The sequence below is a fragment of the Mustela nivalis genome (assembly GCF_964662115.1).
Source record: "Mustela nivalis genome assembly, chromosome: 7".
In the NCBI taxonomy this organism is placed as follows: domain Eukaryota; kingdom Metazoa; phylum Chordata; class Mammalia; order Carnivora; family Mustelidae; genus Mustela; species Mustela nivalis.
The window spans coordinates 64,199,076-64,212,598 of NC_139026.1; the positions used below are offsets into that span (position 1 = coordinate 64,199,076).

A 13,523-nucleotide genomic window follows, 5' to 3' on the forward strand; every position below is an offset into this window, starting at 1 on the left:
AGCCATCTAGCCTCTATTTAAACAATGTCAGTGTGGAAAAGGTTAACCAAACCTTGAAATTGCTCATCCCATGACAGCAATCTCTGATTTTTTGTTGAGCATAAGCCTGCTTCTCTGTAACAGAAATCTGTTGTTCTAAATTTACTGGGGTTCCAGAGCACAAGGGCTAAGTCCGGTTCTTCTTTCACGTACAGTGCTCCCTATACCTGAAGACCTTTCTCAGATCGCCCTTTTAAGTTGTGGTGCCACTTCTCCTGGATTGATTTAGTGTTGTCTTTCTTAAAATATGGCTCACAACAGTGGAGGGCACAGTAGTATAATCTGTCGCCATGGTCATGGGACCGCTAGTGGACCAAAATTCTGGTTAACTGCTTCAGTGTTTTCAAATTTTGAACTATACCATGATATGTCGTCTAAAGAGTAGTGAATGTTCATTTGTGTCCCTGCCATTCAGTTTGGGAAGAATCCTTGCACTTCTTAAGACCCTCCAATGCCCCAGCCAAGAGGTAGACACTATGCCAAGTTTTGTATTTATGATACCTTTCCTTTTTTTAATTTAACATCTGTGAACCCCTGAAATAAGCCTATTGTTCGATTTTTCTTGGTTTTCATAATGTAAAAGAATTGCAGTTTGTATTTTTTTTCTGTGTCTTGCTCTTATCCTCATGTTATACAGATAAGCCACGTGACCATGTAACTGTAATTAATTCATTTTCAGTTCAGGCCACCTAAGTCAGTCGTCTGTTGGTGAGTTCTGGTTGCTGGTATTTTACTTTATTTTTATTTTTATTTTTTAAGATTTATTTATTTATTTATTTATTTAACAGACAGAGAGATCACAAGTAGGCAGAGAGGCAGGCAGAGAGAGAGGTGGAAGCAGGCTTCCTGCTGAGCAGAGAGCCCGATGCGAGGCTCCATTCCAGGATCCTGGGATCATGACCTGAGCTGAAGGCAGAGGCTTTAACCCACTGAGCCACCCAGGTGCCCCTTATTTTATTTTATTTATTATTTTTTTAAATTTATTTTTTATTTATTTTTAGCATAACAGTATTTATTATTTTTGCACCACACCCATTGCTCCATGCAATCCGTGCCCGCTATAATACCCACCACCTGGTACCCCGACCTCCCACCCCCCGCCCCTTCAAAACCCTCAGATTGTTTTTCAGAGTCCATAGTCTCTCATGGTTCACCTCCCCTTCCAATTTCCCCCAACTCCCTTCTCCTCTCTATCTCCCCTTGTCCTCCATGCTATTTGTTATGCTCCACAAATAAGTGAAACCATATGATAATTGACTCTCTCTGCTTGACTTATTTCACTCAGCACAATCTCTTCCAGTCTCGTCCATGTTGCTACAAAAGTTGGGTATTCGTCCTTTCTGATGGAGGCATAATACTCCATAGTGTATATGGACCACATCTTCCTTATCCATTCGTCCGTTGAAAGGCATCTTGGTTCTTCCCTGATTCCAAAATACGGCCTTGATCAAGAACCACTGTCGTGCTTGCTCACGGTAGCCAGCCCCATTCCTCAAACACACCACCCTTGCTCCTGTCTCCAGGTGTCTGTGGTTGCTGTTCCCTCTGCCAGTCAGGACACCATATTACATTTAGTTGGCATGTCACATAAAGCTCCTCTTGGCTCTAAGTATCACAGACTTGCCTTGTTTTGTATGATCTTCCCAGTTTTGAGGAGTACTCCTCTGTTATTTTGTAGAAGGTCCCTCCATTGGAGTTTGTCTGGTATTTCCTCATGGTTTTACTGGGATTATGGTTTTAGAGGAGGAAAACCACAGCAGTAATATGCCATTCTTATTATATTATTTGAAGGTCACATGTTGTCATCATGACTTGTCACTGATGATGACTGTGGCTAAGGCAGGGTTTGCCAATCTCCATCATAAAGTTACATTTTCCTTCTTTCCACAGTTACTCTTTGGAAGCAAGTCACTTAGTATAGATGACAGCTGAGACTCTGGGTATTAAGCTCCACCTCCCTGAGTGGAGAGTATTTATATAATTTGTTGGAAATTGTCCTATATGGGAGCTATGTCTCTTCTCTATTTATTTGTCAAATAATTTGTTTATATCAGTATGGACTTGGGGATATTTAGTTTAAAATACAACATAATACTATATAAAATACTAACATTCTCTTGCTCAGATGGTTCCAGCTTTGACCAGTGTCAGCTCTTACAGTGTCTTTCGTGTGTGTCCGTTTGTGACACTACAGAATGATCCATGTTTATCTTACATGTTCCTTGCTCAGTCCTGGAATCAGTCATTTCTCCAATGAGCTCTGGTTTATTTTATTGGAGAATGGTATGAGAAATTAAGATCTCAGTGGCCAGTGTACTAGTTGCTACTAGGGTGTTATGGTGCTAGGTTCTCTCAGCAGACAGAGCTAGAAAATAGAGCCATGCACACGAATCCATTTTATAAACCTAGCTTTCTTTCTGTATCTACATTAAGCTAAACATGAGGTCATGTGGATGTTTCCAACTCTGTCTAATACCACATCATTCACTCTAGCCTTCCCTCCCTTGGAGATGCCCATTTTATAATAATTCAATCAGAATTCATTTTTGTGTATCATGAAAAAGAAGCCTCAATAGTAAGTGGTTAATTAGTAAGAATTAATGTATTGGAGAAAACAAATATTAGTATAAAAGCTTGAGACACAGAAGTTTTGGCAGGTTCCCTTGTCAAATAGAATAATCTATTCTTGAATTTGTGTGATGGACCAGACCCCTTGTAGCAAGATACAGATCATAGCAAGACCATTCTTCATAAGGGAGGTATTCAACTGGGTGAGTCAGTTGAGATTAGTAAGTACAATCAACCGGAAATGTTTGTGAACCATTTAAGTTTACCACAAAAGGAGTATTTGTGTAATTTCATCAGTGATTTCTTAAAAAAAAAAAAAAAAAAAGATTTTTATGGGGCACCTCGGTGGCTCAGTCAGTTAAGCCTCTGCCTTCAGCTCAGGTTATGATCTCAGGTTATGGGATTGAGCTCTGCATGGGGTTCCCTGCTCAGTGGGGAGCCTGCTTCTCCCTCTCCCTCTGCTGTTCCCCCTGTTTGTGCTCTCGCTCTCTCTGTCAAATAAATAGATAAATAAAAATCTTTGGGGGGAAAAAAGATTTTTATAATAGTAATACTTGTGGGAAAAGGCTGTTAAAGTTATCAAGAAAAATCTAAGCTATCTCCATTTCATGATCCATTCCTCCCCTTTAGAGGTGATCAATATTAAAATGTTTTAATTATCTGATTTTCCACTAACATTTAACCACACAGGCATATAGCTTATAGTATTTGTACATACCACATATATTGTTTTATGACTTTTTGCACAAGACATTGTGCTTTCTATTGATAGTGATATGGAAAAATGTCTGTGGGACTCATTTTTCACCTTTTCATAGTTGCCTAACTACTTTCACCAAAGAAATGGTTTTTTCCTTGCAGTGTATGGCTCTTAACACCAGAAGTGTTTGATAGGCCAGAGTAACAAAGGCGGTGTGTTCCACTCGTGCCCTGGTTTTGTGGGAACTCTGAATTGCTTCCCTTCATGGCTTTGTTTCTCCCGGCCTCTTCATCGACCTGGTAGACACTGAGGGCTCCATCCTCCATTGAAAGTGGCTTCTGCGTATCCAAATCCATTGATAATGGAAGTTTGCCGGGTGGGATAAGCCAGCCGGGGAGACATGTAACGTCTGGGAGCTGAGGTAGACATCATTTTTGCTGAAGGTCACTGGGTGCCAGACCAGCCGACCTTGTTGGGTAGCACCCCAAGCACATTCAAGATAACTGGCAGCAACATCGTATCACCTCCCATGGCTTGCCTGGCACTGGTTGCTCTTAATATTCGTTCTCAAACTGTAACATGCACCAGAATCACCGGGAGGGTTTCTGAATCTGTAAGTCTGATATGGGGCCTGAGGATTTGTGTTTGTAATCCATTTCCAGGTAATGTCCCAAACTTAAGGAAAACTGGTGTTCTTCTTTTGCTGTTCCACACTAGTCTTTGTGCTCATTTGGGATTTTTAACTCACTTGAGGGGACTGTATTCATTTTGCAGTTATACATTGGAAAAAACAGTTTGCAGTTATACATTGGGAAAAAACTTTTTTTTCCCCAGTTCCAGCTACTTTTTTCCTCCCCAGTTCCAGCTACTTTTTTTTCCCTGTAATTCAGCAGTGATCCTTTCTTCTCCCAAAGCAGAAGTGTCCTATGGGACCCAAGGGGACATCTGATGTTAGATGGGGGATAAGACCCTAAGGATATAAGAAATGAAACTTGGTTATGAGTAAGGAGCCAGGAAGGATGGAGAAACTTATCACTTGCTACTTGGAGCTATCCTCCCACTAGTGGAAAAACTCAGGCTTTGTTGCCTCGTAACATATATGTTGTTCTGTCATGATGCTTTTTATGTTGTGCTCTCCACCAAATTAAAGGATATTTGATGACTGTGCACCTATAGCATCTCTAGAAATTATAATCTACATTATCAACTATACCATGATTTTTATTATTTCATTTTATTGTGCACACTATCCTCTATATATAGTAGAGTGGTTTTAAGAAATAAGTTCCTTTACTACCAAGGAATAATTGAGAGGGTGACTTTGAAAATAAAGTTTAATCCTTCTGTCAGAGTGCATGGCGGATAATAACAGCACTAATGGCTGCCATTACGGAGTCATTACCATCTGCAGGGTACTTGCCAAGCACTTCACTTGAGTAAGCGCTCCCTTCATAAATGCACACTGAAACACAGGAGTAAGTCAGCCCCCTCACGCAAGGAATTGAAATGAGTGTGGTTATGACTAGAGAGAAGAAGCCTACGTGTATGAAGAAACTTCGATGAATAGCACACTGAAAAAATAAGTGCAGTAACTTGACTTTTCCAAAGGAAACAAGTTGGAAAAGTTGAAGAATCTTAAAACTGATGTGACAGAATATCTGTGACAACTAAGGGACTCTTTCCTCAGCTATTTCTTCACCTGGAAGTCTTAATGTGGCAGATTAAGGGATGTGGATTTCAGTTTGTTTTTTTTTAAACATCCATTTGAAGGATACTGAAAGTTTTATGGTTAGAAAAATTTGCACACAGGGAGCACCCCTGGGACCAGTGCCCACATCATGGAATGAAATACTTCCAACACCCAGCAGCCCCCTTATGCCTCTTGCAACCATCTGCCCCTCCCCCAAAGCAACAATGTGGATGAGTTTTACCTGTTTTGTGAACTGATATATTTTTTTAAACCTCCATTCTATTAATTCTGGTAGTTTGATTAAAGATAACAATTTGAGATGTATTCCTGTAAGATAATGTTTGGATACTTTTAACAGTAAAATATAGGCCAGAAGCTAACTTATTATGAATGTTGGGTTTTTTTCTTTTTTTTTTTTAAGATTTTATTTATTTGAGAGAAGGGGAGACGGAGAGGGAAAAGGTAGGGGAAGAGAGAGCGAGGGCATAAGTTGGGTGTGGGAAGAGGGAGAAGCAATCTCCCCAGGGGCGCCTGGGTGGCTCAGTGAGTTAAAGCCTCTGCCTTTGGCTCGGGTCATGTGTTCAGGGTCCTGGGATCAAGCCCCACATCGGGGGTCTCTGCTCGGCGGGGAGCCTGCTCCTCCCTCTCTCTGCCTCTCTGCCTACTTTTGGTCTCTGTCTGTCAAATAAAAGGATAAAATCTTAAAAAAAAAAAAAAAAAAAAAAAAAAAAGCAGTCTCCCCACAGAGTGGGAAGCCTGATGTGGGGCTCGATCCCAGGACTCTGAGATCATGACTTGAGCCAAAGTCAGATGCTTAACTGACTGAGCCACCCACGTGCCCCTCCCTTTTTTTTCATGCATTCTTTTTTTTTTTTTTTTTAAGATTTTATTTATTTATTTGACACAGAGAGAGATCACAAGTAGGCAAAGAGCAGGCAGAGAGAGCGGGGGGGGGGGGGGGAAGCAGGCTGCCCGTGGAGCAGAGAGTCCGATGCAAGGCTCGATCCCAGGATCCTGGGATCATGACCCGAGCCAAAGGCAGAGGCTTAACTCACTGAGCCACCCAGGTGCCCCTTCATGTATTCTTATACTGTGATATTAAATTAAGCTGTACTTTCTCTTTTTTCCTTCTCAACTTAAAACTAGCCTTTGGTGATATTTGGTGGGGTCTCCAAAGGCATTTTACGGCCAAAAGAAAGGGTCAGGGTACAGAATTAGAACTCTTTAGGTAGCTCAGGAGGTGTGTACCTTCCCAGCAAGGAGGCCACACAAAGGCACCAAACAGAAGAGTGGGTAGGACATCTGGCTGAACTAGACTCATTGCCTGTCAGTAGAGCCACATGGGATTAGACCAAATGGTGAAAAATGTCTCTTCATGTCAGACCTTTGTCCTGGTTCTTTCTCCAGGAAAAATAATCCTCTCTTCTGGACCATTGTCACTGGACACCGTGACAGAACCCTGAAGGAACCAGTTGAGCAGGTGAGAAATATTTCTAAGGGCAATTCTGCTGGTATTCTAAGTGTTACCAAATGCCGGGGAAGGCCTTTAGCTAAAATATATCATTAAGTATTCATCTTCTAGTGCCCCTTTACACTTACCATTTATACCCACATTTAAAGCTACAATCTGAGATCACAGTTTAATCAGAGAATTGAGGGAGGAAGGTCAGGAAGTGCAAATTGAGGTCTGTGTATACAGGTGCACATGGCCTAGTTTCTCCAGAATGGCCAGTCCTCAGAGAGTGGTTCATGGCCTCCTGCAAATTATAAACAGAGATTGCCCTTTTAAATTCAGTACAGAGTCACCTTCACTGCTGATGTATGGAAATGTGGAGATTTAAGGTTTATTTTGGACTATTATGCGGGGAAGGAGTTGGACTCATTGACTTGAACTTGTAATTTGCTTACTCACCACTGATAGAGGTGAGAAGGGCAAAACGCATCCTGGTGTGAGAAGCCTTTGGTAGACGGAATCATAACTCTGACGTCGCCCTGAGAGAGCTGAGCTGTCCTCTGGAGTTCAGCTCCATCGTGAGGCATGTATGTCTCCCACAAAGCATGGAGCCGCTCTTTCCCTCGAAGACTTGTGCTGTGACTGGTTGGGGGAGACTTAGTGAAGGTAAATGTTTTACTCTTGCCTACACAGGACTGCCAGTTGATAATTTTGCAAATTTGGCATGGAGATGGATAAAAAGCAATATCTGCTCTAGCCTTTCTTCCTTCTGAAAGCTAGAACCCATGTTCGATTTGGTTTTAAGTGATCAGAGAATGAGCTATTTTATATTTTTCCTTTAGGGTGACTAAGTATAGTTAAGTTAGACCGGTGAAGGGCCGAATCACAAATGTTTTCATCTCTGCAAGCCATATGTTCTCTGTCACAACTCTTTAACTCTGCCATTGTAGTGCAAAGCAGCCATAGACATACTTATGGAACAGAATGGATTGTGTTCCAGTAGAAGTTTGTTCGTGAAATCTAAATTTCACATACTGTTCATGTGTCATAAAATGTTTTTTTGTATTTAAAAAAAAAATTTTTTTTTAAGTGTACATACCAGGGGCACCTCCTGGGTGGCTCAGTCGCTTAAGTGTCTGCCTTTGGCTCAGGTCATGATCCTAGGGTCCTGGGATCAATCCTGCTTCAGGCTCTCTTTTCAGTGAGGAGTCTGCTTCTCCCTCTTCCTCTGTTCTTCTGCTTGTGGTCTCTGTCTGTCAAATAAAAAAGTTTTTTTGTAATTAAAATAGTGTACAAACCAAACTAGTTCCCAGATTGTGCTATATAAGCCCAGGGCTGGCACAGAATTGGCCCACTGGCTGTGGTTTACCGAACCCTGGGCTAGAGGCTAGAGTTCTTAGAGCCCATCTTATTGGGTTCACATTTGCATTTTGCCTCTTTTTGCTGTATAATTTTCTTTTACGTTTTCTTTCTGTTTATGTATCCTTTATTTGGAATCTGTGAGCTTGGGGAGAGGGGAATTCATCTTTGACCATGCACAGTGTACACAATCATAGCTTTCTGTACTACCTGCGGCCAAATTGCATTTTCCTAAAATCTGCACAACAACCATATAAGGAGATTTTATCCTCCCCAGGCTGCAAAAGAGGATGTTATGGCTCAGAGAGTTAAGTACCTTGCCAAGATCCCATAACTAATAAATATCAAAGCTAGGATTTAAAATCAGCCTGGTTCTGTTGATAATTTTTGAAAAAAAAATTTTTAAACATTTAGAATAAAATCTGAACTGCTAGTCTGGCTTGGAAAACTCTATGTGATTTGGCCTCCATTTACCTCTCCAACTTCTTTTCCTCCCTTTGTCCCCTTTAGGCATTGTGGTCTTCCTTCTTTCTCTTTAACACAAGACCTGTTCTACTTTCTGAAGCTTGGAACCCCCTTGCTCTTATCCCAGCTGCCTCCTCCTCATTCTCCTCACAGCTCCAACAGCACTCCCTCCTCCGGTCACTTTGCTGCTTCAGGACTGCCCTTCCATCACTCTCGGCACGACCCAGTTTTATCATCTCCTTACCCAGAAATGTACTTGACATTAGCGTGTGTGATCATTCTCCATGGCGTCTGGATAGCGCAGTCGGTTAAGCAGCCAGCTCTTGGTTTCAGCTCAGATCATGATCTCAGGGTCCTGGGATCAAGCCCCATGTTGGGCTTCTTGCTCGGTGGGGAGTCTGCTTAAGGATTCTCTCTCTCTCCCCGTCTCTGCCATATCCCCCAATCACATGCTCTTGCTTGCACACTCTCTGAAATAAATAAATTTTTAAAATCCTTAAAATTAAAAAAAAAAAATCGTTCTCCAGACGGGTCTCATGCATTAGGGCGAAACCTTGTGGCAGCAGTTCCCTAATTCACCACCGTGCCCCAGAGCTACAGGTTTACCTGGCATAGAGTAAACACTCAGCAAATATTTTTTGACTGGCTTCTAAGCCCTTGAATAGATGTACCCATTCTCTGATACCTTCAACCTTCACCACTTCCATGACCATCAGACAACCGAGAGGTGGTTAGAATCTTGTGAAAGAATTCATTCTTCCAATCTGAGAGAAAATGAGTTCTCAATTTTCAGACATAGTAAAGAACAGTGGTGGGGATGGTCCCTGAAAAGAGGGTTTTTAATACCTTAAGTGTATTTATGTATTAGATGGGGACATTAAACGAGCAGAAACTTTAGAGGCCAGCCTTGGTTTAATGGCTAGTTCTGTCCTACAGTGCTGTGAGATCTAATTTTCAGAACTCTGGCTTTTTTGTCCATGAGTTCTGTGTGATCACGTGTGCAAACAGCCCACCTCACAATGTTGTATTGGTGGGCAGGAGTCCTGTGAAAGTACTATATAAATGTAAGGTAATTTCTAATACTAAACTTAGCTTTTTAATTTTTTTAAAATTAGGAATCCAAAATGATAGAATAAGTTGTGCATAAATACATGTTAACACAGGTCTGCCCGAGGGTCAGTTATGAGTGTTTTCGTGTTCACTGTCAGCCTTACAGCCTTTATCGTTAGTCCTTTTAAATTGGAGTTGAAATTAGTCTCAGTGACAGTTGAGGAAAACGGAATGTGATTTTGGAATTATTAGGAAATTTTGGATTATTAGGAAATCGTATAAACCTGTCACACTGATAATATATTTTATGTATAAATATACTGTGTAAAAACGTATCATCACATAAATTCTATCCAATACCAATTTGTGTCTTGCTGAATTTTCCTTCATGAATTCTTATGTGGCAATATGTGAAACACTAAACTTTCAATCAAGAGTAAATGGGGAAAAAAATGTTTCTGGTGGTGTTCTCCTGACAATATATTCCTTGGCAAAGATGCCACACCTGAAAACAGACATCCTGCAGGAGACACGTTTGGTTCAGTAGTCCCTGTCAGCTCCGGTGAACCTGAGGGATGGCCACTACAGTAGTGCAGACCAGTCTGAACTTAAATATGTTTGTTCACAGAATTGGGGGTTTACTTCATTACAAAGCTGCCTATGAATCTGTTCCTTCAGCAGACAGCAGCCTAGCAAGGAGCTTCCAACAGATCCAGGTGCTTGTGTTGGAAAGAGAGGTCTGGGAACGTGCTCACGCCTCTCACCCAGGAGGGCTCACGGAGAAGATGACGTGTGCTGACTTAGCAGCCTCTGGAGGGAGAGACTTCTGTCAGGTGAGAAGACTGATTTTTCAGAGGAAGATTCAAAGTCCTTGTCTGCTGGGGATTCTCCTTAGAACAGGAGGAGACGCTCAGAGGCACAGGCCACCTGGCAGCCCGACAGTGTGCCCTTCCTGGAAGGCCAGTAGCACAATAGGAAGAGTGAACACCTCACTCTGAACTTGCTGAGAGGCCAGAGCAGCCTACAGGCAGGAGAGCAGGCGGGGACTAGGGCACGTAGGGCCTCAGAGAGATGCTAGGCTTTGGGAAAAGAGGAACAAGCAAAGGAGGAGTCTAAGTCAGTGTATCCTAATTGCTTTTATTTTATTTTTTTTTTTAAAGATTTTATTTATTTATTTGACAGAGAGAGATCACAAGTAGGCAGAGAGAGAGAGGAGGAAGCAGGCTCCCTGCTGAGCAGAGAGCCCGATGTGGGACTCTGAGATCATGACCTGAGCCGAAGGCAGCGGCTTAATCCACTGAGCCACCCAGGCGCCCCTATCCTAATTGCTTTTAAATCAATATTAATCTCCTTTGTGTTCCCATTTAATTTTCTACCATGGATTAAAATGATCATGAAGAAAATGAGAAACTTTGAAATACTGGTTGTCATATGAAGTGGAAAACAAATCCCAAAATAGTAGTTTAATTTCACATATTTAGAGGCAAAAGTGGTAGAATAGTCATATCTACATGTCAGTTGAACAAATGTGCTATTGGCAAGTTCAGGCCCACTAAGAGGAAGACAGAATGTGGACAAATGGATCATAAAACACCAGCTTTCATAACCACGAAGCCAAGCGAGGAATGTGACTTCAGAGATACAACCAAAAAGGATTTCTCATGCTCTGTAACCTCCTTCAGCAGTCTGGATTTGAGGCAGCCTACTGATAGAAACCGTTGGTCTTCAGGGCCAATACACTTCTCTGGGTTTATCATTTCATACCAGTCTAGAATACAGAGGAAAGAAAGGATGAATCTCTAGTCTGTACTGCTTTTTGATCCTTTTCACCTTAATCAAGAAAAAAGAACCAATGGGAGAAAACTGGGCGTTAATATAGGAAGAAGTCCTTCCATGTAAAAATGTGAGGAGAGAAAGAGGAAGGTCTCCTCTTAACACTGAGTATCAGTTTATGGCAGTTAACCCCTTTTGTGTTGTCAAGTACTATTCAGACTCTGCTTTCTGCCTTTGAATTTGCATTCCCCAGAAGCTGACCTTGAGACAAAGATTCAAGTGTGATGGTCTGCTTAGGAAGTGCAGACATGGCTGGTAGAAAAGTCAGGAGGGTAGTATAGGGAAGTTCTACAAAGTCAGCTACCACAGTAAAGGGACTGAGCTTAATCTTTCAATGCAAAATGCACTCAACACATTTGTCCCATCTGAAGAATGAGGGAGCTGGGATATTTACATACTGCTTCCCCCAAATTTGTGGTTCCAGGGCTGCTGGGGGAGGGGTCTCGTGGTCCCTCTGCACTTTCCACACTGCTGGTCTCCCTTGTAGATGGGACTGACAGGGGAAGTGCCCTCAGGCACACAGCCAGGACGTGGCCTGGAAGACTTGAAGACTCTCAGAAGGGCACTCACACCATCTGCTAAAGGACATAAATTCTATACTATAAATATCAAATAGAAAAGTGCTCTGAATTAACGTGGTCATTTTTCCCCTTTTGAGGGATGGCTTTTCTCTCTGCTTCAAATCAAAGGAATCACAGATGGCTCTGTTGTCTCTGTCAGGTTTGACAGCATCTGACATTAAGGGAGCACTTTACTGTATACCAAGAGGGCAGAGGAGAACTAGGAAAGGAATTAAGTCCACGACAGAGGTGTGATCTTGGTGGGCCTTTATTTCAGCTACATCCAACTGTCCCTTTGCAGCACGACCAAATCTGCTGTCAATATGAGGGGAGGAAAAGAGGAGCTGAGATTCTGGCTAAGAAATGTGGCAAGCTAAAGAACACCAAGTTACTAGCAAGGTGACTTCAGAAACTTTGGTAAAGTGGACCCTAGTATTTCTATCAGGTAGTTGATTTTTACTCTCCTGTGTGTGCTTAGAAGTAATGGACCTGCTAATGTAATTTCTCCTTTAGGAAGGTGAAGTAGAATGTTGGAATGCAGAGATGTGGCATTTCTGACGCAGTGCAGAATTCTGTGCTGCTTTGCTCAGGACGCATTCGAGATTGTCTTTGAAAATGTCAAGTTCTTTGACCTACAGGATGATCTCGGTCTTCCCAGAGTAGCCTATGTCCTGTTTCTGCTGACTTTTCCAATCTATTTCATACTTCTCTTGCGTATATATTTCAGCCACACTGATTACGTTCTGACCTTACAAGTCCCTGCAACCTGTCTGTCTTGGGGTGGTAGCCCAGGTACCAGTTCTGCATAAAATGCTATTCCTCCTGGTTTTTTAAAACCCAGCTCCTTCTCATCTCTCATATATCAGCTCAAGTGTTGTTGAAACTACATTCACCCACACAAGTGTGAAAGCACACACAACTACCTGCCTTTATTCTCTACTTTTTGTTCTATTTTTTTTGTAGCTATTATCACCACCTAATTTGTTTTTTTCTTTAAATCTTTTTTTTTAAAGATTTTATTTATTTTATTTGGCAGACAGAGATCACAAGTAGGCAGAGAGGAGAGAGAGGCAGAGAGAGAGGGAGGAGGAAGCACTACATAATTCTTTAAAAATAAAGGAGGCAGAGAGAGAGGGAGGAGGATGCAGGCTCCCTGCTGAGCAGAGAGCCTGATGCGGGGCTCGATTCCAGGACCCTGGGATCATGACCTGAGCCAAAGGCAGAGGCTTTAACCCACTGAGCCACCCAGGCGCCCCAATCACCACCTAATTTGTTTATACTCTCTCTTGCTCAGAATACCCAGCTCATAGTAGGCACTACATAATTCTTTAAAAATAAACAGATACCATTTGCTTATTGAATATTTACCATATGGTAAGCCCTGGGATAGATCCTGGCAATAGTAAACGAATTAGGCCCTTTCTGGATCTTGGAATGTTTGTAACTGCAAGAAAAAAATCTTTATTTAGTATGTGTTGGTACTGAATGAATCAGTAATTTAAAGAAAAAACAAACCTGACTTGACACATCAGACCACTTACAAACTGGAAAGAGGTCTCAAGTGGAACCTTACTTCATAAAGAAAAAAAATTAGGCCCAGAGAACAAGTTAATTGTTCTGCATTACAGACAAGGGAATCTATCTCCCTATTCCCACCTTAGGATTTCTTCCAAAAAATTCTTCATATAAAATAAAAGCCATGTCAAATATGTCATAAGCTCAGTTTATTTTATCAGAAGACAAAAAGTACACTTCTGTCAAAGAAAAAAAGGGGCTGATAAAAATCATTAAGGCTGGGGCACCTGG

The 13,523-nt window shown here is 41.8% G+C and overlaps 1 protein-coding gene across 1 annotated transcript in view; it reads left to right on the forward strand.

Annotated features, from left to right (window-relative positions):
• OVCH1 (ovochymase 1) overlaps positions 1-13,523 on the forward strand; it is a gene marked incomplete at both ends in the record, with an annotated part of 79,037 nt that overhangs the window by 23,360 nt on the left and 42,154 nt on the right. Inside the window, 3 exon segments of the mRNA XM_082742434.1 lie at positions 6,405-6,477; positions 6,999-7,116; positions 10,003-10,157. Coding sequence (XP_082598560.1) covers positions 6,405-6,477; positions 6,999-7,116; positions 10,003-10,157 — 346 coding nt within the window.